Below are 26,553 nucleotides of genomic sequence, written 5' to 3' on the forward strand. Positions count from 1 at the left end.
GCCCCAGTGGGGGTTTTTCATGAGGCAACCAATCCATGTGTCTCTCCCACATCGATGTTTCTCTCTCTCCCTCCCTCCTTTCCACTCTCTAAAATGTCAATGGAAAGATATCCTGGGGGGAGGATTAACGACAACAACAAAAATACATAAAGACTTGTCAAAGGAATGTTCAAAGTCCCTTACAGACAGGCTCAGGCCTTCGGTGTCAGTCTCCTGGGCTCGGGAAGGTCACTGCTGTCTACCAGGGACACCTCTCCTACCTCAATGGGGACCTAAAGTTAAAAAAAAAAAAAAATCCTCTTTACGCTTAAGAAAGAAAAAGTAAAGAGTTTGTTTAAAACTCATGGTTTCCAACTTGTTGAGTTAAAAACAAAACAGACAAAAGCAGACATTATGACCAGACAGTTTTGGAGTGCAGATCCTAGGGGCCCAGGCTGGTCCCTCTTTTTGCCTTAATTGTCCTATTAAGGGTGATGATCTGGCATATTGGATAAAATTAAATGGATAAAGACAATGAGCAGCTATCTGTTCTGTTAATTCAAGGAAGAAAAAAAAAATTATACTCCAGAACACCCATTGAAATAATTAACTATGGTGTTAAGTTCACTTAGAGTGAACTTCAAAAAATCAAAACTAGACAAAACTATAAAAAATAATGGTGGTGGATCTTAGGTGTCCAGACCCTCAGGCCCTGCCACTGCTCACCTGGGCCAGGCCTAACGGGGGCCTGGTTTCTCACTCCAAACACCAGTTTGCCTAGCAAAGGCCAGGTAACTCCAGCCAGATGCTGGAACATTCTCGGCGCCTTGGGGCCCGGGAGAGCAGCTCAAACTGAGTGTGACGAACACAACTCACAGGAAGAATTTCCCAGGGGAAAGGGGGCTATAGCTCTCTGGCTAAAACATGGTACACTCGATTTGTTTTATAAAAGATTACTTTTTACAAGAAAGGGGTTTTTCCCCCTTAAAATAACCAGTGTCCTACTTAATGGGAACTTATTGGTCTGCTGTCACCAGAACCTTGGGAGCCACAGGGCTGGCTCGGTGCATCATGGGGGATGGGGAGCTCGCCTGGTTAAAGCATGGTCGTGGTGAGCATGTCCCTGCATTTGTGAGTATGAGTGTACAACGGAACTTCATAAAACTTCTTTTTATGGCCCCTTAGCACCAATCATTCTCATGACAAATGCGGGCAAGTATGTACCTGGTTGAGAAAAGCTCAAGACCAAGATCACCCAGCATCTGTGTTCCCGGGCAGGTCTGTGGCTTTACCTGGGCAGCCTGCAGGGCAGGAAAATGAGCTGGGCGGAGCTGTCTGCTCACCTGGCAGTGGGGACAGCTCTATGCCAGGAGGCAGAGGCCGTGATTGGTATTGGAGAAGACAGACAAGATAGGACATCCTGGGAACAGCAGACTTGGAGGGGCTAGGGTGGGGAAGGGGCCCAGGGGTCATGCTGTGCAAAGGGACAGAAGACCACCTATGCAGGAATCCAGGGGAGGCCGGTGGGAATAGTGCCTTCCTGCCCACAATCTTTACACCAGAGTCAGGGAGGGAAAAACTGTAAGTTGTGGAAGCCAATACGAGACATTTTTGGAGTAAAACTAAGGTTCGAAAATTCCCAACACTGAAAACAACTTTCCCACTCATTTGTGAATTGGACAATTTGACCATGACAGAGACCTTTTGAAACACTGAGTCAAAATGCCACTCAGTGTCACAAATTTTATTTGAGTAAAAGGAGTACCTTGAAACAGATCAGGACCACCTAGTGGACAATAAGTCACTTTTTGGGAAACTATTTTTATGAGGAAAAAAATGCATAAACAATAAATGCAAAATTCCTATTTGTTTAGCTATATTTCAATCTTCCCCTGAACATATGAGGCATGTCATTACAACACAATTATTTAAAAGGTAACATTAAAACATTTACTGTTGTCACTTTAACATATAGAAGTCTGAGGAATAACAAACCAGCCTTTATAATCCATTACACAAGGTGATCTGAGACGCTCAGAGTCCTATATTCTTTAAAAAATACCCAGAGTATATAAGTGGTGAAAAAAAATGTAATCTAACCACATTAAGATAAATAAGTACCAAACTGAATGCTTTAAAAACATTGCCTTTTTAACAAAAATCACATTTCTCATTTTATCTGGCATGAAGAAGAATCTGAACTACCACTTCTCAGTTAAATAAAAGAAGAACCTTGAAAAACAATGAAATACTTCATAAATATTAGACACTGGATGTAAACACAGACTTAAAATGAGCAGTAGGGGGAAAAGCACTTAGGAATGTTTGTTCTCTTCTGGACCATGATTTTGTTTAATTTACTTTGGTAAGTCCATATGAAGACTCCAATTTATCATGGTTTCTGGACTGATCTCTAAATCAAACACTTTCAAAGTGTGTACAAATTGTTTAACGCCACAGTAAAAAACAATGTATCGAAGAAAAGGTACAATACAGAGCAAGAAAATACTGCCACAGGACCAGGAATTTTGATTCCATTGCAAATAAAGCCGCATTTGATATTACAGACACACGTTCCTATTTTCACATCAGTCACTTATTAACAGCAAACATTATACTTTAACTTTGCCCAATTATACAGCACAACGAGCATGTCAAGATTTCCAGGAAATTACCATCAGTACCTGCTGGGCTTCCAGCGGCCCGAGTGAAGCTGGCCGGGCACCAAGCATCAACACTTCCAGAGGACTGGCACCCCCGGATCCCATGGAGTCATGCTATGACAAGGAGCACCAAAAACTGGCAATGACTCATTTACCAAGTCCCAGCGCAGTCTTACACTGAGCTCCGTGATTACAGCCGGTCATCAGCACACAGCAGTTACTTCACACACCAGAGCCCACCACTGCCTGCAGATCCTGTGGTTTCTGAAGACAGTGCCAGCAAACAGCCCCGCGGGAGAACCGGCTCGGCTGCTACCGGGTGGGGTTACCTTGCTGTGGCCCCGTCCCGGCTCACGCGGCTCGGTAGCTCTTGGCCAGATCTCTTCGCCAACACCTGTCTGAGTCACATGGATGATACAACTATTTAAAATACTACTGCTGTTCAGCTAAAAAAATTATGGATGCAATTTAAAAATCTGAATTTATTCATTAGAAAAATTAAATGAGGGCAACTTGAGAAGGTTTTCCTATAAATACCAAATGAAAACTATTGGACAGTTGTTGTTTCTGTTCTGCCTTTATGATGATAGTCTTCACTCTAGTAAAATAAACATTCAAAATACAAAATAGGATAATAGGATATATCCGAAGCACCAGAACATATATATGTGTATATGTATATATGTGTATATGTGTGTGTGTGTGTATATGTGTATGTACATATATATATAGTTTGTTATTGGTTAAAGTTATTAAGTGCTCTAATTAGAAAAATGAAAATCAATTATGAGCAGCACAGATAGTGACACAGAGGTTGAGTTTTATTTCTTTGTTTTGACTACATCTTGCTAATTTGCTCTCAATTTGAGTTAACTTTTGTATTTTGAGGGCAAACAAATCAGTAATTTGCCTTTTCCCCACAAGGAGAGCAGTACCTTCAAAAGCTTTACTGAACTAATGGTGTAATTTAGTGCAGGGCAGGGTATGAATATGTGTGGAAAACATCTATAAAAATAACTTTTTTCTCTAATTTAAAATTCCCTCAAACATTTCACATAAAACAGGTTACATGTTCCTGCTGATTGTATTTGAAAATAGTAAAAGCATCACAAAACAGTCTAAACGTTAAGAATATCTGAACAAAGACAAAGATCCTATTTTTAGGCAAGGTAAGCTTATAATTCTGATTTAGGAGACAAAAAAGTTTTCTAAAAATTATTTTTATCTTTCTGTATAATTTTACACAACCTAGGCTATTGCAATTAAATGCCTGATGTGTATGTCGAAGTTGAATTTTAAAGATATAGTAAATTCTTTTTTATTTTTAATAATTACCTTTCATACGTTTAAACTGTAGCATTTAACTCAAGATGAAACCCTTTTTGAAAGAAGCTGTAGATATTTGTCTAATTCAAAGATTGGAGCACAGATTTTTAACAAATACAGTGAAAGTGATGGTATTTATGAAATACTGAACTATAAGGTCAAAAGAGTGATACATCAGTAAACAGCCCTCACTAAGGTGCCAGTGGTCTACAGAACAGACATCTATGCCCAGCCATGCCCCGCCCCCACCCTCCTGGGCTCTGCTGTCACTTATCTTGGGCCTGTATGGGGGACCTCACAGCTCCTTTCAAAGTGCACTTACAACACTTTATATCCCAGCTTATTCTTAGCACTGGATCTCGAATCAAGAGAAAGATTCCAATGTGCGCTCTCCAGGTATATTGCACAGCCTGCATTTCAACACTTCTGTGGGAAACGCTGATTATGAAATTTCAAGAGGATATGACTATTTATAAAGAGATTCTCTCTCCAGAAATGGTTTTACACTTTAGAGATGGTACCCACTTTCTTGGCAATACATGAGGCATCATGAAATACAATAAAGTGTTGGGCGGTCAGGCACTCAAGAAGGACGTGGCTGCTGTGGGCACAGGGCTGGGTGGGCCATGTGACAGGGCTGTCACCATGCACTAAAGAAACCCCACGACACAGAGACGGTTGTTCAAACTCAGCTAAGCAGTGAAAAGCACCAGGCAAAACAGTGCTCACAAGAGATGTGAATTCAGAGGGCAAGGGTCTCGGGCCAGCCTGAGACGTTCCCTAATGTAAGGTGTTCTGCCACGATCTTCTAAGCAATGGTGACTGTCCTGCACACCAAGTCCTGATGCGAGAGACCAGGCTGACTGAAACGTATTTCTGAGCAGTCACAAATCAAACAGGGAGTTCGAGGGACGGGAAACACACCAGTGAGCAGCGAGGCCCCACGATTTTGAATGCTCCCCTCTCCCAATGGCATTCTCTGTCATAATGAATGACAACAGCAAGATGAGGCAGTCTGAAAAGTCACCGATGTCACAGTGGTGTGGAATAATTGCCTGTCTTCCCTTGACCTAGAGCCCACGCCGACCAACAGCACTTCAACCAGGCTCCTCTTAGAATGAAAGTGAACAAGTCCCCAGAGTTGGCCTCATACTGTCTAGAGAGATGATTCCATTCAAACCAGGCTGATTTCTCAATCCAAGTTACTACAAACACTGATTTTTGTAAACTGAAGTGGGGGGGAGGGGATCCCAAGAGACAATTTGCATTTGTAAGTACTGGATTACAGAGTTCATCACTATTTTCTTCAAAATGGAACCAAATCTTAGGAGTGATACTTTCATGAGGATTATAATTTGCAGTCACCCTCAGTCATATTTTGTTCTTTCCATTTTTACCATTTTGAATTTTTCAATATTCCCCATCACAAACCACTAAAAATGACCATTTATGGTTATTCCACTGAGCTACATGGTTTTGACCAAGAGCCCAAGTACCATTGGAAAAGCCTGAGTCTTTAAAAACCTTCAATGTTTTAAACACTGGGGTAGAAAAACGATAGTGACCACTTGTAACTACCTAGTATATGTGCTTTACGTTGTCTTTTCAAAATGACAGTATAAATCATTGTACGTAAAATCAAAATAGTTAATATACATTTTTTTCTGGCACTTTCTAGAAATTAGGCGTTCAACGTAAAACATCTTATAAATTTATATAACAAAAATAAATGTGTACATTTTCATCTCAGCTAGAGTACCTTAGGGCAGCAGTTGACTTCGGGGCCCACACTGCTGGTGCGGCGCACAGATCATCAGAAACACACGTTCAGGTCCACAGCCCTTTGGTGGCAGCCGGTATGGGCAGCCCAGACGAGTTCTGGGGGAATGGGCTCTGGGCTCAAACAAGTATAGAAGAACCACAGCGTTCACCGCAAATACTGCAAAGGTTCTGAAGTTTCCAATACGGGGGGCAAAAACGTTTTGGCTAGAAAAATAAAATAAAGCATCTAAAAATGATTTCACGTCCTTTGGGAGAAGCTGCTGATGTGGCATGCCCGGATCAGAAGGCACAAAGACCCAAGACCCTCGGGGGGTGCCCCCAGGAGACGATGGGCGATCTAACAGTATCAGCAACCGCGGTTTCTCGCCATCTGAAAACATCAATGTTGAAGACAAAGGCCAAGCCCTGTGGGCGAATTTCCTTGGCAGGAACCAGTAGAAATGGGAGATGTCAAGGGACAGGAGCAGACAGCCAGCCACAGGGAACGGAGGAGGGACAGTGGCTCTTCCGAAGGGCAGTATTTAGGCAGGTGGAGGCGAGGCTCCTCCTCTGACAGCTGGGACCCGTCCTGAGGACACGGGGACACGGGGACATGTGCTTGGGTGTGGTAGTGCCTGGCAGGCAGGGTACACAGGGCTCAGCCAGGTTTGCCCCTTTCAGTTCCCAGAGCTGAGGAACCATCCCGGCGTATTCGCTGCCCCCAGCCACTGAAGCAGAATGTGGCGTGGAGGGGACAGCATTCCTTGTCTTCTTGTCCCCGAGTGGCTGGTCCTAGGCTGTCGGGCTCTGTCTTGTGGGCTGCTAGAGCCTGGTGACATCTCTGCATTGTTGCAAGTCCCCAATGCTCTCATAGTCATTCTCCTTTGGGAAGGGGCCATGGTGGCCATTGGTCCCCAGGGTGGTCTTTTCATCCTCTCTGCTCAGAGACTGGATGGCCTCGTAGTCGGGTTCGGGCTCCTCCCGGGGTCTCCCTGCTGGTGTGAGCATGCTGCTGCTGCTGGGAGTCTTCTCGAAGTCTTTAACAGTTGCATAGAGGTCATTACAGGAGGATGGGGACCTCCGAGCAGCCCCTGGGCTGGAGGTGCCGCTGGACTCGGGCGCTTTGAGCAACTGTCCTGATTTATTCACGGACTGACCAGGTTTATTTACAGACGAGTACATGGCTGAGATCTAGAAAACAAAGGGTGAAGCCAATAAAAACACTTCAACCTTAATCTCCCTCCACCCTTTAGTGACAAGCTAGATCCTTAGCACTACAGTGTGGGTGTGTCCCTTTAAGAATTTGGTCCTGATTCCCACCCCCCAGCTTACTGATATAATTGACATATAACATATTTAATTTTAATGTGTACAACATGATCATTTGATACATATCTATGTTGTGAAATGACTACTACAATAAGGTTACTTAATACATCTATTACCATGTTACCATTTTTTGGGTGTGGTGGTAACATTTAAACTCTATTCTCTGAACAATTATGAGTATATAATATAGTACAATATTGTTAACTCTAGTCCCACGTTGGACAAGAGCTCCCAGAACTTGTTCATCTTATAGTTTGAAGTTTGTACCCTTTGACTAACATCTCCCCATCCCCCTCCCAACCCCCCAGCCCCTGGCCACCACCAGTCTGCTTTCTATGTCTGTGAAATCAGCTCTTGTTTAGATTCCACATATATTTGAGAACATAAAGCATCTGCCTTTCACTTGGCTGAATGCCCTGAAGGTCACAAGTGACAGGACTTCCTTCTTTTATAGCTAAGTAATATCCCATTGTATATGCATATTTAAATACTTTACATATATATTTTGCATATATATAAAATCACATTTTCTTTATGCATTCGTCCATTGACACTGAGGTTGCTTCCAAATCATGGCTGTGTGAACAGTGCATTAATGCATATGGGGGTGGGGGGTGGGCGTCTCTTTGAGACAGTGATAAATGTCCAGAAGTGGGTCTGTACTAATGCTGGAGCACATTACTAGAGAACAATGATAGAGGTCATCTCCAATTCTGTGAGTGGACCAGTCATGTTAGCACAATTCCATGAAAACCCTGTTCTCTCTGGTCTGCGTGAGAGTGGTGGGCGGGCAGCTCAAGGCCCCCAGGACTGACCACAGCACCGTGTGTTTTATTTCATTCCTGTATCAGGATCTCTCCCCTGCAAAGGGGCTCTACAGCTTCACAACAAAAGGCAGAAAACGTGTCAGACCAGTGATTCTCACACTGTGGGCTTCGCACCAGCGGCCGCAGGATCTGGATGCTCATGAGAGAGGCAACTTGTGACCCCAGAAGCACCGAGGCAGGAACTGGGGCCGGACCCGCAGTCTGTGGCCCACTGACGTGAGAACCGCTGATGCGCACCGTGGCCCCCTTCCCTGCATCAACACGGTCAGAGGCGGAGTCCTGGGCTCTGCCGGGCAGTACACCCGTATTTGTACCAGGATGATCTACGACTTTTGATTTCGTCGCATGCTGTTGGCTAGGTAAACACTGACAGACAGGGTTAAGTTTCTTCAGTGGGAATATTCATTCTTATTTGCAACCAGCCAACTCAAACAACACCGGACACAATCAATTACGGGAACCTCTCTCCTGCTGGAGGAGTAGCTGCCCTGCCAGCACAGCTGCTCAGTTCACTGAGACGTCGGTCGTCTCCAATATCGAGAGGGATGTGATTTTCACTGCTGATGGGAGAGGAGACGTGCAGATGAAGAGACGGTCTGGGGTATTATTTTATTGTTAGAAATCGTGGTCGGAAATAAGTACACATATCCTCCATCACTTGAACTTAGGTTGGCCTCAGTGACTGATTTATCCAAACACCCAGGAAAGAAATGAACACACTCCCGACAGATGCTCAGCTTTGCGAGTGCGGCGAGCGCGCTCCCTGCGTCCACAGCGCCCACGTGCTGTGGATGAAGCTCCAGCTGGCCTCACAGGCTTCCTGAGACCGGCCCGCCTCGTGCTAGCTGGTCATCAGCATGAGGAGGGCTGGCCACGGGCTGGGGCTCACCGCTGCAGGTCTGGACAACCCAAAGGGTTAGGCACAGGAATAATCTCTGGGAAAGTCTGGCCACGGATCTGACCATTCTGGTGACTATTTTCAATGAACATTCTCACCTTAAAGGTTTTAATGGGAAAATGACTCTCAAAGACATAACTTCTTTGAATTTAGGAAGAATAAAAAAAGTGTCTGCCTTTCATAGTGAAGTGCAAACATACGGAACTCTATCCAGAAAGTAGTCCCAGCCAGGATGTGAACAGATTAGAAAGGGGTACATCGTGGGTGCCAGTGATGAGGGAGCCGCATGCTCACCTTCAGGGGCACATCAGGACAGATGCACCTTTACCTGGATTGTAAAGGTGAGAACTGGCTCCTCACCACTGGTTCTCTTTATTTCCCCAATTTCCTTTCCCGTGGAAGAAACACTCTGTCTTAAAAAATTGCACACTCTTGCCCTGGCCAGTTTGGCTCAGCGGTTAAAGCGTCGGCCTGCGATCCAGAGAGACCCGGGTTCGGTTCCCACTAAGGGCGCGTACCTTGGTTGCAGTTTGTCCCCGGCCCAGGTTGGTTGTGCGGGTGGCAGCCACTCGATGTGTCCCTTTCACGTCGATGTTTCTCTCTCTCTCTTTCTCTCTCCCTCTCCCTCCCTCCCACTCTATCTGAACAAAAAATGGAAAAAAAAAAGTCCTCTGGTGAGGATAAAAACAAAAATTACACGCTCTTCCATTAACTTGCAACTTAATATTATCTCTGGCATGGACCTGACATACAGAGGGTGTCATTGTAAACTTTCTTACAGAAGTTTCTCACGTCTCCTAATACTCCTTCTGAATATTTGTTTTCTGTGACTATGATTTCTATTTTGTACACTAGGTTTCTCTTCAAGCCCTTAGCTTTGAATTTTTTCTCTTTAAAATTTATCTAGCTTTGTAAATTTTCTCTTTAAAATGTTTCAAATTTATTAGTCTATAAATTATGTTCTCATAAATTACTCTCTTTCTAGTTCCCATTTATCTGCTTTTGATAATCAACTTTTTCCCCGTCCTTCTGTTAAATTGGGGCAATAGTACTTCAAAGCCAGGTCTCAGTCTGTTTGGACTAACATTACACAAATACAGAAATACAAAATTTCCACATTTATTTTCCTTAAATCTTCTTCCTTCCATGAGTATCTATGAATCACAGTTCTTTATTTCATGTTAAAAATTCATCAGTATAACTAGGTCCCATTTTCAAAGGCCACAAACAAATGTAAGATAAGAAAAAAGTAATTTAAAATCCTACATGGTCTCGGTTTAATTTACATAAGATTTGTTTCCGGTCTCATATATGTTCTATTTCTTGTCCCCAAGGGGGTGGCCCTGGCAGGGGGAAGACGAGGAAGGCCGGGGGGCCGCCCTGGGCCCAGGCAGGAGGGAGCCTGGGGTGGAGACAGGGACGCATGACAGACGCTGGAGGTGGAATGAAAGGGGCCTGGCTACTGGCTGCATCTGCGGATGGTGAGGAAAAGGTGTCAAGGCTGACTCCTAGGGCTGTGGCTAGCTGGCAGGTCTATTCCCTGGGGAGGAGCCCTGGAGGGTGGGTGACGTCACCCTCGGCAAGCACTTCTGCTCCTGGAACTTTCCCTGCGGGCTCACGCAGAGCCCGTAGGAGGTGCCGCCCTGCGTCGGCACATTGCTTCTGTGCAGGCACCAACCTCCTGTGCTGGGCTGTCGGACAGCAGCTCCTTGCAGCGAGATCAGTGAAGGCACCCAGTGCTCTGCCCGAGCCTGGCTTGACATAACAACATGCGTACTGGCTCGTACAGTGTTCATGTTCCCCTGAAGCATGGCCAGAGATTTCTCAGCCCCGGTGCTGGGGAGAACCTGCAATCCGCTCTGTGTCTGGCCCGCCCAGCCTGGGGCTGCACGTCCTGAATCCCTGCTCTCCGCCTCCAGGATCCCTCACCGACACGGCTGCCTCAGTCCCCCCGGCTGCGTCAAATCCCCTCCACTTCCCCCCCATACTCCTGTTCCAACTTCCCGTGTTTTCCAACCCATGATGACCTTCCTCCTTACGTGGACTTCCGGACTGCCGACTAAACTCCCATACCTCCCTTCCTCTCTTCTCATTCCTCTTTCCTCCCCTCCCCTCTCCATTTTCCTGATCCTTCTTTCCTGGTTGGCTTCCTTTCCTTACTGACCTGCCCATCCCATCCGCCAGCCACTCCATCTGAGCCATCACAGAGCCAGCCCCGAACCCTGGGCCCCAGACACGCCTCACAGAGCATTTCAGTTTTGCAGACAAAGTGTCCGTGACAGCGCCGGTGGTCAAGGAGGGCTGTCCGGGCCTGACCACAGGAGCTTCCTGGGGATTAGAAAAGCTACGAGACTCACCTCTTCATCCGTGAGAGTCGGGTCTTCCTCTCGGGACTTGTACGACAGGGAACTAAATCTCTGTTAGGAGACAGAAACCAGGGAAGCTGGTGTGATGTTAACATCCCAACTTCCTTTTGTGTCTGTTTTGATACATCCATCTATACATGTTTTCAAATGACTTTTAGGAAATAAATGATTATCTACAATGAAATTATGTAAAGCACCAGAGGAATAAATGCATCGAAAATCTACTGTGTGATGTTTTTGGATATCCAGTTGTAGTAGAGACATTTCTTCCGATTTTTATTTGATTCTGAAGATACAGATAAGTCAAAGAGACTTACTGTTTCAGTTCTTAATTGCCACTGAAGGATTGATCATCAGTGAAGAATCGATGATAATAATAATAATGAAAAAAACAACATGGTGTTTCTTCATGGAATTGTGTATTTCTACAGTTTGCATGAGTCATCAGAAGGAGTCTTAAATTATCGGAAAACTTTTTTTTATTTTTTTATTTTTATCCTCACCCGAGGACATTTTCTCCATTTTTTGTTCAGGTAGAGTGGGAGGGAGAGAGGAAGAGAGAGAAAGAGAGAAACATCGACGTGAAAGGGACACATTGAGTGGCTGCCACCCGCACGACCAACCAGGGCCGGGGACAAACTGCAACCGAGGTACATGCCCTTAGCGGGAACCGAACCCGGGTCTCTCTGGACCGCAGGCCGACGCTCTAACTGCTGAGCCAAACCGGCCAAGGCTCGGGAAACTTTTTATAGCTAATGGAGAAATCAGCGCATACTGGGTGGTCTGCTCCCTGCCTCATTTCTCAGTGATTCTGGCCCCTGGTTCAGATTCTCTCTCTCACATCTTCTATCTAAATAAAAAATTTTCTGATTTCAATAAACATGAGTCCTTTCAAGCCCAGCCCTTTGGTTCCCTGACCTCCCGTACTGCCCTCCTCCACCTGACCTCACTGCTCACCTCCTGGACACAGACCAGACCCTCTCGTACCCCCAGCCACAGCCCACAGCTACCCACCGCCGCAACTCCCCGCGCCCCGCGGACCAGCACTCCTTCAGCGCTGGCTGTTGCTCCAACCCCCTCTCAGGGTCTGCTTGTCCGGTCACTCCGCCCTGCTCTGCGGAGCTTGGCCTCTGGGTCAGCGTCATCCTCACACTGCGAATGCTCAGCTCCCTTCCTGGTCACTGGCGAACGCAACCCTCACGGACAAAAGCTTACACTGCCCTGGCCAGTTTGGCTCAGCGGTGAGAGCGTTGGTCTGCAAACCAGAGTCCCGGGTTCGGTTCCTGCTAAGGGCACGTACCTTGGTTGCAGTTTATCTCCAGCCCCAATTGGGGTCGTGTGGGTGGCAGCCAGTTGGTGTGTCTCTCTCACATGGATGTTTCTCCTCCCCCCCCCCCCCGCTCTATCTGAAGATAAATGCAAAAATGTCCTCGGGTGAGGATAAAATAAATACACAAACGCTTAAACTGCGTCAGGCAGCACAAACCTGACACTCGTTTTATTCTCTTTGGGCAGAGGGCAGAACATTAGACTGTGTTTTTGTATTTTCCAACTATGTTCCCTTTCGTTGATGCTCTCGATAGCTAATGTCATGGATAATAAGAAAAGTGGGAGTATTACAAAGAATGAGTCACTTGCTGTAACCTATATATCCATAGCCAGGGTTCACCTTCTGACCGTGAACTCCGGACGGTTTCAAAGGCTACTACTGACTCACTAACCCCCACTTGGCCTTCCTACCAAAACCTGAGAAGCAACCTTGCTTTTCTGTGTAGAAAACAGAAACGAGATATCTGCCCCCTGAAGAAGGCTGAGCCTCACTGAAGCCCAAGGCGCCGGGCAGCTGGGGATTCCAAGCCGCCGGCCCCCCTCGAGTTGCCCGGCACACGGGAGGCTCACGGGTCGGGGCGCCGTTTAGAGTTCTGTTGACTATCTAAACGGGTCGTGCAGTTATTGTTTAGAAACTGCCGCAAAATAAAATCCTTTACTCGATTTATGTAAAAGTGCACACTTAATCCGACATGACCACCTGTGAGTTGGTGTCCTCGGACACACTCCCTGCTGTGATGTCTGGGACCTGGAGAGGACAGAGGTCGCCTCACCGCCGCAGGTGACAGCAGACGGAAGACACTACAGAGTGGCTGAGAGTCTAGTCTCTCCACTTAGTTCTTCAGAAGGAAGAAAACAGCACTTGGCCTCAAGTCGACATGATGTGAAAACTGGCAGGTATTCAGGTAAGGTACCGAGAGAGAAATAGTTTATAAACACGAGTGTTCGGTCTTTCCCTGCTTGGGGGGAAAAGGCCCAACGCAGCTTATACCAAAGTAGCACTCACCTTCCACCCTCCCTGGACGAGCGTGTGGAAAACCCCCCGACAAGGCGCCAGGAGGAGCCCCAGGACCCGCTCGGCTCCTGTCGGGCCGGCAGAGCTCACCTTGTTGGTCTCACTGGTCCCCTCCGGGGCGCCTTCCTCTCCTGCCTTCCTGTCTTCCTTCTGCTGCAGGTTCTCGTTCTCATCCAGAAGCTTAATGGGCACGGGCGGTGGGGCCTCCTCTTCCGGGTCCCGGGTAGGTCCCAGGACACTGTCTGCATTCACGCTTTGCCGGCACTTTTTGTTCCTGTCCACGGAGGCGTATTCGGCGAAGTCGGTTTTGCCCTCGGCCTGGGGCGCCGGGAGCTCCTTCAGAGCGGACGCCGCCTTGGCCCGGCTGCTGGGGCCTTTGCCGGGGGCCGCGGCCGTGGCCACCTCCTTGAGCTCCTTCACGGTCTCGTACAGGCAGTCCTCCACCATGTTCTCCTGGGACGAGCTGTCTTTGAGCACTTCATAGGGCCCTTCCGCCCCCACGCCCTGGTCCCCGTCCACGCTTCTGGCACTGGCCAGCGTGTCCACCGTGCTGTCGGGGGGGATTCGGGGCAGTTCCCGGCTCTGGTGACACTTTGGCTTCCCCGTGCTGTCCTGGGAGTCCAGCAGGTCGGAGGCTGAGGTCAGGACCTCCTCGTAGTGCTGCAGGCAGGCCGTGGCGCTGTCTTCTGAGACAACTAGACAGGAGTGAGGGGAGAGACAACCCGACAGTGTTATCACGGGGAGTCGGAAATCCATGATGTCAGAGAGCTTGTCTGTGTCTGCAAGTGACAGACGTTCGGATTGTTAGCCAACAGTCCGAGTCAACCGCGTCTTTCCACACGATGTTTATGTTGTCTGGTCCCCAGGGACTTTCCCTGCCTGCAAATGCTCCGGACCGGACCCTGCGACCAGAGGACAGTGACAGTCGTGGGGCCGCACCTGAAAACCTGGGCTCCCACAGGGGGCATTTCCCTGGCTCCCCTGGCTCCCCCAGTGGAGGGGGTACTTGGTGGCCCTCCCCTTTCAAAGGCTTTTGCTTGGCAGATGCCATGGGAACAATAGGGCAAAATGTGCCCTAAACCCATGTCTCAAAGAGAGCTCTAAAGGCCTTTCCATCACCCCGAGCCCTCACTTCACCTCAAATGAGAAAACCCAAACGTGAGATCCCCTACAGCCACAGAAATGCCAGGTGTCTGAGAGCCCGCCGCATGCCGGAGACGGGCGGCTGGAGGCCCTCAGCAGGGTGCCGCCCTCCCGGTGCTGACCCAGCCGGGACGGTCACCAAACCCAGTGTGTCCACAACACATTCCTGATACACAGGTATGAAGAGTGTGAGGGTACCTCAGTGTAAATGCAAGCTTAAATCCATATGCATACCTCACACACGTATTTACCTTGTATGCTAACATAGTCCTTGACATATGTGCATGTGTGTTTATAGCATAATTTTTAGCCCCCCCTTTTTACTGACTCTCTAGCTGGGGCCCAGGGAGGGTCTAACACATGGCAGGCACGATGATATGTTTTTGCCTGAAAAACTAAATGAGAGAATGAGTGAATACAGTGCTCTTGCCTTGAAGAAGGACAGAACTGTGTCTCTGTTTGGGGAGATCAGAAACAGTATTTCAAAGGGGTATCTGGGGAAAAGGATGATGGACCCCAACCCTTCTGGACCCCCCCACCTGTGTTCTAAATACTGAGTCGTCACAGGGGAGCTTTGTGGTCTGGGCGTAGTCGCCCGCGTCGTGGTGGACAGACCACGGGCCCTGGAGCGTGGAGACTCGTTTCCTCCTCGGTGACGTGCTCCCAGGACGACTGCCCAGCTCGTGCACCTCTGCACAGCAGGACGTGCGAACGTGGGTGCTCCTTCTCTCTGGGGAGCAGCCTGTGGGTGGGACGGCAGCTGGCAGTGGTCCCAAGGGTGCGCCCGAGGCTCAGATTGCTGGACGCAAACCCAGCCCCTCGGCCCACTGACTGTGATCTCAGGCAAATGACTGACCTCTGTGTGGCAGGCAGAGTAATGGCCCCCAAAGGGTCCACGTCCCAACCCCTGGAGCCCGTGAGTGTGCAATGCCCTGGGGCCCGAGAGGAACAAAGGACCCAGATGGCAGTATCAGCTGAGCTGAGCTGGACAGAGCAGCCTGGGGTACCCAGCTGGGCGGTGACATTCCGAGGGTCCCTAGTGAGAGAGGGGGGAGTGGAGGAAATGGGGAAGCAGGGTAGAGCAATGCCAGGCCCCGAAAGCTGGATCAGGCAGGGAGATGGGTTTCCCCAGAGCCTCCAATTTCCGAGCTTAATAAGTCACTTCATTCACGCTGTTTGAGGAACTGAGTCTGTGGCAACCTGCAGCAGCCACGAGCCACTGTTCCGCGCCACAGACTGTGGGCAGTAATCGTGCTGACTTGAACACCTACCTTACAGGAAGCAGGACGATCACTACTCGTAACAGCAACCTTACAGGGGGGTTGTTAGGATATAGGAGTCAGCAATGCCACACAGAGGCCAATCAAGACACCCGGGCTTTTCATCCACATGGGACTCCTTTCGCTAAAACTGGTGCAGAAAGTGAACAAGAACACACTTCCTAGGCTCTGAGCTACACTTTTGAAGACCTAGACCTGTCTTAGGGGATGAGTTCTGCGTGGACAGCCGGTGCTTTCGCAGGACTTACTGTCTCCGTTGGTGAGCGCACCGTTCTGGTCGCTGCTGGCGGGGGCGTCCGTGGCCAGGCTGGTCACTGACCGGCTGAACATCTCCTTGTCCGAAGGCTGCAAGAGAGACGCACCGCAGTCAGCGCTTGAGGGGCGTGCCCGGGCCTTGCTCTAGAAACTGAAGCTGCAACTAAAACCCACACCCCCTGCTTCAGTTTAAAGGAAGGGAAATTAAAGAAACTTCAGGTACTCAGTGTCCTCGGCACATTGCAAGTGCTCTGTGGCCACGTGTAGCTAGTGGCTCACAGATCAGACACAGGACATTGTCCCGGTGGGAAGGTCTGTTGGTGCCGCTCATCACAGCCACATCTAGCACAGCCTCATCCTTGGACCCCAGGTGCTATGAGACACTGCTCTTAAAAGTGAGCCACGCATGCGAAATGGGAAAGCACCACCCGCTGCCACCTGATCTGTCAACAACAGATAATGTCACTGACTTCTGAGACTGCATCAGCACCCGCCAGTCTCTGCTTCAAGGTTCACAAAACAGATGCAGAAAAGCAGGTCCGTAAACCCTTCTGCATCCACGAATTCAGTGCACGTGGAGGGAAGAATGGCCTTGGAGATGGAAGGTTTGCTGCTGGGCTCGAATGTGTAGGGACAGAGACTGATGTGCCAGGCTGAGCAGGGCCATGGGTGGTCAGCAAGGTGGTAGTTCATGAATTTCTGGTACCCGGCGGGTCCCATGGGGCAGCCCGAGCCACCGCCCACAGGCCTGTCCCCATCCGTCTGGAGGAATTCGTGGCCTGCAGGCCCCAGAGGCCACCCCGGGCCACTCCGGGTCCCCACGGAGAGTGCTGATGTAAAGAGCTCCGGAGGCCGGGCCCACTGGCCTTACATTCTGACTCCAGATTGGGAGCCACCTAATAGTAGAGAGCGAACAGCTCATGCTGCGTCATGATCCGAGAGCTCATTCAGCGAAGGGTGCCTAGGAGATGGGTCACTGTGTAAGGTGGCCAGGAACTCAGGAAACATGCTAATGTCCCAGAAGGAATGTAATACCTGGGCAGGTGTCAGGGGTGAGGGAAGAGGCAAGCCTCCCCGGTAACCATCTATCCTGGCTGAATTACCATAGCCTGGGCTCTACCCACCATCTCTACTCTTAGCTTCTAGCCGAATGAAACAACTGGAGATTGGGGCGTGGGTGTGAGACAAGGGTGAGGGGGTGGTGTTTTGAACCCGGGACGGCAGCGGGTGCACCTGAGCAGAGGCGAGGACACCCAGGGGCTCCGAGGACAGAGTCGGATGTTTCCTTTCTGCTGGGGAACACTTGCTGGGCAGTGTGACCGAGCCTGGAGGTGCCTGCTGTCTGCAGGCTTTACGCCCCCACACAGGCGGCTGCACTGCTGCCTGATCGTGATCGACCAGGTCAGGGACAGGAGGCATGTTCTCACTTCAGCACCGTGTGGGGTTCAGGCAGGACCCCGATGGAGTGGGCCCTGCAAACCCGAGTGGACACACCAGGCTGGACCAGGACAACAAGGGACCAGACCACTCAGGCCGCTCAGGGGGCTCCTCACCAGGTGGACCTGAGACACCCTCAGGGCTGGTCAGGACCCAGAAGACACCAAGGGCTGCAGAAAACCCAGTGAGGCCAGGGCACATCGAATGCCTGCTCCCAGGCTCTGGTGAGCTTGATGGTCAGCTGTTATGGGGTGAATTGTACCCTCCCCAAATTCCTGTGCTTAAGTCCCAGCCCCCGATATCTTAGGACATGACCTTATTTGGAAGCAGGTTCATTGCAGACGAAACCAGCTGAGATGAGGTCAGACTGGAGTCCTTGTAAAAAGGGGAAACTTGGACAGAGACAGCACACATGGCATGGAGAACACCACGTGACGATGGAGGCACTCAGGACACCAAAGATGACCAGCAAGTCACCATAAGCTGGGAGAGAGGCCTGGAAGAGATGTGCCCCCTGAACAAATCCGCTGACACCTTGATCTCTGCTTTCCAGCCTCCAGAGCTGTGAGACCATACATTTGATATTTAAGCTGCTCAGTTTGTGGCCCTTTGTTGCAACAGCCCTAGTTAACGAATAGGCAAGCTGGAGCTGGGCTGCTGCAATGATGAGCCCCCCCGCTGTAGGCTGGAGCTCTCTCGGGATCTTCCTGGCACCTGCACGACGTGCACCCACGTCAGAAACCCTCCCAGCACCCTGGCTGCTTGCACAGGCCTCCAGCCGCAGTGAGTCTGCACCTGCCGGAAGGAGCCAGCCAGGCAGCTGTGAACTCAGGCTGAGCTCTTTCTGGAAGGGACCCGTAAGCTTGTAGGAACATGCTTAGATGAATGCCTGGTGTTTGAAAACGCACACGCACAACTCGCACACACGTGCACACATGCAGACAGGCACACACACATTCATGTGCACACCGCGCAGACCTGCACACACATGCAGACACACACGTAGACAGATCCACATGCATGCGCGCGCACACACAGACGTGCACACCCGTGCACGCAAGCTCACCACGTTCATCAGGTTCTCGTGGTCTCCGCTGCACTGTCTTGGCTTCTTTTCTCTGAAACGGAAAATAAGAGGTCCCTGTGATACCAAACGTGCCTTCGAGAACACACACTCCCCTTTCCTACCCTACTGTTTATTAACATTTACATCTCTTTAAGAATCAAGTCTGTTAGCCCGACGGGCCCTCATCTCTCCTTGGCTGTGGGAGGGTCTGACGGGTTTGAGTCACAGCAGGGACCCGGCACCTCCTCCTCTCTCCTTCCTCCAGGGGTAGAAACGACAGGTTCTCAACAAGAGGACGGAGGCAGGGTGCTGAGTAGAAAATGACCATATCTAGAATACTGGAAGAGCAATGCCTTTTCTTAAAAAAAGAAGGAAAATCCAGACATCTCTTCTGTTTTCTCAACTTGGAGACTTTGCGAAGTCACACAGCAGTGGGACTCAGAAAATAATCAAATGAAATACAAATTTTGGCACGTTAGGAAGGGTGCATGCTTTTCGGATGAGTCATATGTATTTCCACTCTGTGGAAAAGTCCGTGAAGTAAAAATAGAATTTATTTTTACTCAGGACAGTCTAAAGAAAGCCATCAGTTCCAGAGTGTTTCCCAGGGATGTGTGAGGCAACGGCGCCACCTAGTGGGATACGCAACAACTACAGAGGCCGGTTCTCTCAGGCCCGGGGAACACACTGTCCATCCCTATAGCCTGGGCCCCAGTTGGGCAGGCAAGAGGGGGCTCGTGGGTTCAGAGAGTCCAGCTTTTCCCCTCTTGACAGAGACATTAGGGTAGGAAGCAATATCCAGACTCTTGAATGACACGTGAGTTTTTCCTGAGGTTACTGGAAGGGGCTGGGGGGCCTGCATTTGCTCCCAGCATATGGAGATTGAGTCTGAACACCCTGAAAATTACTCCTGGTTGAAAGAACCCTGCTTCTCTCTGACCAAAGATCTCTTTTTTGGGGGTACAGACCTTTTACACGAGTGAGACACAGAGGGAGAGAGAGAATGAGAGGAAGAGAGAAGGGAGAGAATTCTAAAAAAAGACAAGACGGTTATTTTATAAACAGCACGTTTCTCTTAGAGGAAAACTCATTAGCTTCTTAGGAAACTGGAGCTCAGTATTACAACTTCTGTCATACAGTGGTCCCTCCAGAGCCAGGCACGCGGACACTCCCAGGACCCCTCAAGCAGAAGCAAAGCGCCCTCCTCAGTGCGCAGCCGCCTGGATTTCCAAACGTCCACAGGAAGGACAATGGAAGCGACCAGGGCTCAAGAGAAAAGCAAGAAACTTCATTCTGGGAAGCTGCGTCTCTGGGGCTCTTCCGATTGCTCCCTGGCAAAATCAAATGTGGGTTTTCCCTCAGTTAACAGAACAGGGTTGGGACCCTTGGCAGAGGAGAAGTTAGTCCATCTGGACACATGCGTTTCTGTGACCGTCTATGCAGTGGGATCCTGTGTCCAACAGGCTTTTCTGTAAAGAGTCTGCTGGGGGCGAGAGCGTGTTGCTTTAAGATTCTAACAGACACATGTTGTCAGTTCTCACCTGTCACAGCTGGAGCACAGAAAGATGAGGAAGGTGATGAGGAAGAAAGTGGCAGCAGCTGCCAGACTTCCCCACAGGACGATCTGCATGTGTCCACTGCCCAGCAGGCTCCCGGAGGGTCCCATGGTGGGAGCAAAGGGGTGGCAACGGCTGGTGGTCAGTCAGTCCTTCAGAGCTGGTGACATCAGGGCCAAGGGCTGCGTCCGCCTGCAGAGAGACCAACCTGTTTGAAACAATGTCTCAGGTGACAAAGAGCCAGCATCTTGTAATTACTCTTGTTGGGAGGAAGGCTTTGCAGAGCCAGAGAGTTGCTCTGGACTTGACTGGATCTTTATTCCCTCGCTGTCCAAGCCTTTGTCACCTCACCTGAAAGTGTGAACTGGGAATGTCCAGGTGCCCGCACAGGTGTGAGGTGGTGGGTGTCTGATCATTCTGGTATGTTTGCGGATAGCTTCCTTAATGCCTTAAAATGAAGTAGGGCTCCAGGCACCCCACAGCAAACACATACATGTGTATTTGCACTCTTCCCCCCAGACAGCGTAAAGCATTTATTGTACAGCTTTCCCAGACACGAAGTTTGCATCGTCCCCACCTGTCTCCTGGCTCCCTGAACCTGCTTTCCTTCCAGAAGGTTTAAGGTCAGTGCAATTAATGAAATGGGATGTCTTTACAGTCACCCCGTAAACAGTGTCTCTTCCGAGTGTGTGACTGTATTTTCAGGGTCAGCTTTCACTACGCTTCTGTGAACAGTCCACAGGCACACTGTCAGGTGAATGGGAGAAAGTCTGTGCTGAGAAACGTCACCAGCAGTAGACGAGAATTTAGGAACGACGACCAATGAAGCATAAGAGCTGCAGTGAGTACATTTTAGCACCTGGCTCGTGCCCAGCCTCTGCTAAACGCTTTCTTCATTTAACTGCCACCCCAGCCTGTGGAGAAGGCACTCGCTGCTGACCCCCGTTTTTCAGAGGAGGACGCTGAATGGCAAAGACGATGAGTAAGTTCGCCCCAGGGTGTCACAGGTGCTGAGTGGCAGGTGAGGATGAGACCTGGTCTCTGACACTGTGGTCTTTGCCCCTAGAGGGCGCTCCACTCCCTTCCAGCCGACTTGCTTCTACAGGCAGAGGGTCAGATGAGCTTCCCCAACTATTTTAAGTTACAGATTTTGAGAAACAGAATCATATAATCAAATGAATGATGCTCTCTCACCAGAGAGGTCTTACTTGGAGAACATCTGCTTTGCTCAATTCTAGAACACTAATTTACAAGGAACAGCCTCTAACTCCATCTCAAGTATCAGGAATAAGGTAAGCAGATACATATTTTTGTCTTATAATAACGAGTCAAAACTCAAAAATGTTATATTCTGGAAAAAGCCTGCCTATGTTTCCATGCTCGTCTGCTTTGCTGGAAGCGCTGTCCCGTATTCCGCCACCTGGGCCATCCCGTCCAGCCCGCATGGACGGCTTCGCGGAGCTCAGAGAAATGGGGGATTGAAGCCATTTCCGCAAAGCTGGTTCAATGGGACCCTCTCCAGGTGAACTAGTTCTCATATGTTTGAATATTTAAGGTTGAGGAATAATAACAAAAACTGGAGAAAAGGAAAAAACAAAACAAAACCTGAATATACCTGCAATGGACACAGAATTCTAGAACACAAAGCGACTGTTTTCCTTAGCCCTTGAATCAACAGGAACACTTGTGATGTTCTCTAAATATATCAATGTACAACTTTCTGTTTGGTAGACACGGCGATCGTCCCACGGTGATTAGTAAACACTCTCTGCACAGTCACTGGTGGCCACAGTGCCCTGGCTCATCTGCCCCGGGCGGCGCTAAGGGAATGACCATCAACACCACTCCTCTTAGGGTTTGTTGAAACAATGAATCATTCACCGTAAACTCAGACGACAAACGGGCACCACAGTGAGTTATTAAAATACATTCAAGCAAGCACACGTCACGGCGACCTATGGACACATGTGAGATAAAGTTTCACGTCTGGGGGAGAGCACAGCACACGTGATCCGTCGTGCTTGCTCCCCTCTTCCTCCTCATCCATCCACACAGCAGAGTTCATCCATGTGTGCCAGACAGGGTTGCTGCCTGAGCTATTCCAAAGCCAGAGATGCACTCTGCAGCTACTGCGGGGTTTGTAGCACCCTCTCCATTTGTGCATGTTTCTCTTCTTCTCTCTCTAGCTCTCTCCATGGGGGAGGCCGACAGAGTATAATGAAATATGGGAGGTGCTGGCACAGTGTAGTGAGAAATGATGAAAGCTGATCAGTACAGGCTTCTGAATAAAGGCTGTAACTCAGAAGAATGTGTCGGAACTTCTGGTGCATTCCCCTTCAACTAGAATTGGCTGAGAAGCTACTGAAAGTATTTTTTTCCCCCAAAATTTCTCATCGTGGACAAAAATCTCACAGTGGAAAGAATCATGTTTCTGAGTTAAATACATTGTGATGTCCAAGGCCAAGGGTGCTTTCGCCTCCCAGAAGCCTCTAGTGAGGCTGGATAGACCAGGAGCCACACAGTCCAGTGGGGGTGGGGATGGGGCTGAGGCAGTTAGCTGCCCTGGGAGGGGCCACACACAGGTGACTGTGACCTCACCGGACACCTCCAGATTATCCCTATTTTGGAGGAAGTCTGTGCCCTGTTACTCTTCTCCCTGGTCTCTTTTTCGGAACTTCTGTTTCTATACTTTTGCAGTCTGTTCCTTCTCTGGTCATTGCCTACTTAAATTTTGGTGGCTTACCTACAGTTGAGACAAATCTACCCTCACCTATGTGTGTAGCTGAATTGTCCCTCCCCCATGTGTGTAGCTGGATTGACCCTCATGTGTGTAGCTGGATGGCCCCTCTCCAGGTGTGCAGATGGACTGATCCCCAGGTGTTAGCTCGACTGACCCCCAGGTGTGCAGATGAACAGATCCCCAGGTGTTAGCTCGACTGACCCCCAGGTGTGCAGATGGACTGATCCCCAGGAGTTAGCTGGACTGACCCCCAGATGTGCAGATGAACTGACCCCCAGGAGTTAGCTGGACTGACCCCCAGGTGTGCAGATGGACTGACCCCCAGGTGTGCAGATACACATATGTGGCTCCCATGTTCTTCCTTCGTGGTGGTGAGGACTACAGGCCTGCTGTGAATGGTCCGGGGCTTTCTTGGAAGGACAATGGCCTTTTCCCCAGGGCTGGGCCCTATGTGGTGTTCACTGAGATAAACAGAGTGCTCAGGTCCTGCTTTTGCTTTATTCTGGGCAGTGCCGGGATCAGTGTCTTTCCCATGGCTGGAAGGCTCCTCTCAGGATTAGAATAGAGGGGGAAAAAATAAGAAGACAGGTGGTACAGTTTCTGTGAAGTCAATTACCTGATAGGAAGGGCCCACCACAGCAAGGGGTGTTCCAGACCACACCCGGTGCCCTTTATCAACCTGGTGCCATGTGGAAAAGATAATCCAAGGCTGCAAATCCATGACACTGTTACTGCCCTGAGGACCATCCCATTTCATGCTGGTTCCTGTATCAGGCAAGATATTTTCTGACTCTCCAGAATGAATCCATACCAGCAGAAATACGTGAACAATGTGGGGTTCTCTCTCCTGATGTGTTCATGGTGATATTTCAGCCTGTATCTCTCAATCCTGTTCCTACCTGCCTCAATCCAACTGCTTTCAATTACAGACTATCCTCTCTTCAAAGTATAAAAAATATCCCCTTGTCAGGCCATGTGCATAAATATGTGATGAGTTATTCAGCAGAGGGCCAAGGGGCCCAGGCATCGCTCCTGCACTCACACTCATATGGCACCAATGCCCCACTCACGTGAGCAGCAGCAGGTGGGATTATTGATGCAACAGCACATTTAGTTTTAATAGTTGTACACCAATTCTTTCTGTTTCAGAACAGACTCCATTGTCGGCTGCATGGCTGGACAATCAGGACCGAGGCTAAAACTTAATACTAATGTGATATCGCTGCAATACATTCCCCATTTTGGTTCTATGTAATTTCAAACTACGCTGGGAACTCATGTGTGACCCTGAGAAAGGTAAGGATGTTGGACTTCTGTTTGGATCCTTTCAACAATTGGCCTGGATAATTATTTTGGGCTAAAATGTTGTGGAAGAAATTATGTTGCCCCATAAGCTCTTGTTCTTTCACACCCATTCATTTCATGACTTCAATCAAGATGTGGTTCAACCAGTAGAAAAGCCAAAGGCCTTGGACTTGGCAGGCAGCTGCATTTCAGCCACAAGGTGGCAGTATAAACGCGGTCCTCGGCCCAGAGCCCCAGGCCCTTCCAGGGACAGCTGTTCTGGCTGCCTGAATGCTCTATGCTCGTCATTTTAATTGTCTCCATCAACCCAGGCTCTCAGCCTCCAAAATCCACTCCGACAGGAAAGAAAACAGACACCAGACGAAATTAATGAAAGGTGCTGACCAACTGCAGCTATTTGTGTTTTCAGCCGAGCACTCTTGAGCAGGTAGGTGCTCGGATCCCGGGAAATTCTGTAAATAATAATTTGGCGGAGTCGGGTGGCTGCTGAGACGAGCTCCGGAGCAGAGACTTGGTCCCTTTGAAGCAGGTTTAGGTCAGTAGTGACTCACTCCCATTGCACAGCTGGCCAGGCCCGCCCATCATTGAGCAGGACAGAAACCACCTCCACTGTGACCTCGCCGACGGACCCAACCCACGGGAACTCCCCCTTCCTGGTCCTTCTCAGGCGTGGGAACCACACAGTCAAATGACGCTCTGAACCACAGAGTCACCAAACACGTTCAGCGTGGCGATGAGCCGGGTACTCCCGGGCTCCTGTCCTGGGGGCACCGGCCTGTCACAGGCCAACTGGCCTTTCCACCGAGCCCGAGGGTCTCCCGGGGGGGTTTAAGCTACAGCACTGAAATTCAGGTGGGTTTCTCTTCCGATTAAAGGCCAGCCTGCTACATTGCACTTGGTGACGAGGGCTGTGGTCAACACGGGAATGACCCAAGCAAATGTCTACTGTCCCCTCAGCTAAGGCATGAAGATTTTCTGCCAAATAAGGTCATTCCAATGACCTCCCAATGCCCTCCTTCCCTGAGTCAAGGGAAAGACACCCAAAGGGCAGAGGGCTCCAGGGTAAGACGTCCTGTTCCTAGTTTCCCGCGTCACTTTATAACAGCACCAGGGAGCAAGGTCTTGACGTTTCTTTCTGCAGCAGCTTCAGGGAAACGCAAGACAAAGGACCCTGACAAGCGTCACCGTCACCTGACAGAACCTGCTGTGGAGGTGGCGGCTGAAGGCAGAGGGAGCCTGGTCCCACCAGAGCAGGACATAAACCCTGTAGGCCACTGTCAGCGTAACCTGATCCCTCTTCGTCCACCCGAGCATCTCCATCCGCTGAGGAACGGAACGCCGACCCGGCGGGAGGGTCTGTGTGGCTGTCACTCCTCATCTAGACCACGCTGACCGAGCACTCAGGAGCCACAGTGGGTGGCTGGCAGCAGCCCTGTCACCCTGCTGTTCCTGCCTCGCAGAAGCCAACAGGTCAGCGACTTGGATGCGCAGAGAATGACTTCCAAGGTGGCTTCGCGCCTCTCCTGACCTGAAAACCAAGTCCCAGGCTTCCTATTTTACTTTCTGTGGTAAATAAGAAGACAGAGGGAGAGAGGGAAGGGGAGGGACGCACTCGTTGAATGGGAGGAACACAGGGAAGGGCTTCGTCCGCCTAAGCAGGTCTAACCGGGCGTTTCAGAGGCTGCGCAGTCTGGCTTCTGGGCGCTTCTTCTGCCCTGTCTGCCTGCTCATCTGGTCTAAATGGAAAGTCCCCATTTCCCACCCGAGTCCCGGCGTCCACGTCAGTTGGGTGATTGCAGCCAGGGGGGAAACCTTTACTGAGTGAATACCTGTTTCCGTGGGAAGAATGAGGAGTAGACGCTCAAGCTGACTCTCAACATACTGTACAAGGTGAGGGACATAGGAGAACGTAAGACACGAGTACTGCAAGGAAATGATTCAAAAAATAAACCAAGGACGTCTGAAGGCTGAACCTCCACTTTGGAGTGAACACAGAGCCTGGCCCCCATGTCCTGCCCCCAGAGCCACTGGCCCTCTCCTGGAAGTCAACGCTGGACACGCCGCTTTCCTGTACAGCATCCTCGCCCCCTCAGGCCGCCCAGCACTGCCCACCTGTGCCCCAAGCTGAGTGTTCCCCTGACCCTTTCTTGACAGGACACCTCAGGCCTTCTCCACCCCCAGCAGCCCTGAAACACCCTTCTCCTCCTTGCAGGGTGCTGGGCCTACAGTTCTCAGAAGAAAGAGGACCTTACTTTTCTTGGCCTCTTCCCCATATTTC

The 26,553-nt window shown here is 49.7% G+C and overlaps 1 protein-coding gene across 5 annotated transcripts in view; it reads right to left on the reverse strand.

Annotated features, from left to right (window-relative positions):
* Window positions 1-60: 60 nt before the first annotated feature.
* The window catches only part of PAG1 (phosphoprotein membrane anchor with glycosphingolipid microdomains 1), a 112,038-nt gene continuing 85,545 nt past the window's right edge, over window positions 61-26,553 (reverse strand). For 3 of the 5 annotated variants that reach the window (XM_036264358.1, XM_036264357.1, XM_036264360.1), the window contains 6 exons: window positions 20,216-20,422; window positions 18,675-18,726; window positions 16,165-16,261; window positions 13,584-14,188; window positions 11,141-11,200; window positions 3,924-6,920 (listed from right to left, as the gene is read on the reverse strand). In XM_036264358.1, the coding sequence (XP_036120251.1) occupies window positions 6,552-6,920; window positions 11,141-11,200; window positions 13,584-14,188; window positions 16,165-16,261; window positions 18,675-18,726; window positions 20,216-20,340 (1,308 nt within the window). In that variant the 5' untranslated portion in view covers window positions 20,341-20,422 and the 3' untranslated portion in view covers window positions 3,924-6,551. Of the gene's footprint in view, window positions 3,041-3,923; window positions 6,921-11,140; window positions 11,201-13,583; window positions 14,189-16,164; window positions 16,262-18,674; window positions 18,727-20,215; window positions 20,439-26,553 lie in introns of those variants that run through there. The other 2 variants (XR_004959893.1, XM_036264359.1) reach the window with 2 other exon arrangements.

The sequence above is a fragment of the Molossus molossus genome, unplaced genomic scaffold, assembly GCF_014108415.1.
Source record: "Molossus molossus isolate mMolMol1 unplaced genomic scaffold, mMolMol1.p scaffold_m16_p_16, whole genome shotgun sequence".
NCBI classification, from domain to species: Eukaryota; Metazoa; Chordata; class Mammalia; order Chiroptera; family Molossidae; genus Molossus; species Molossus molossus.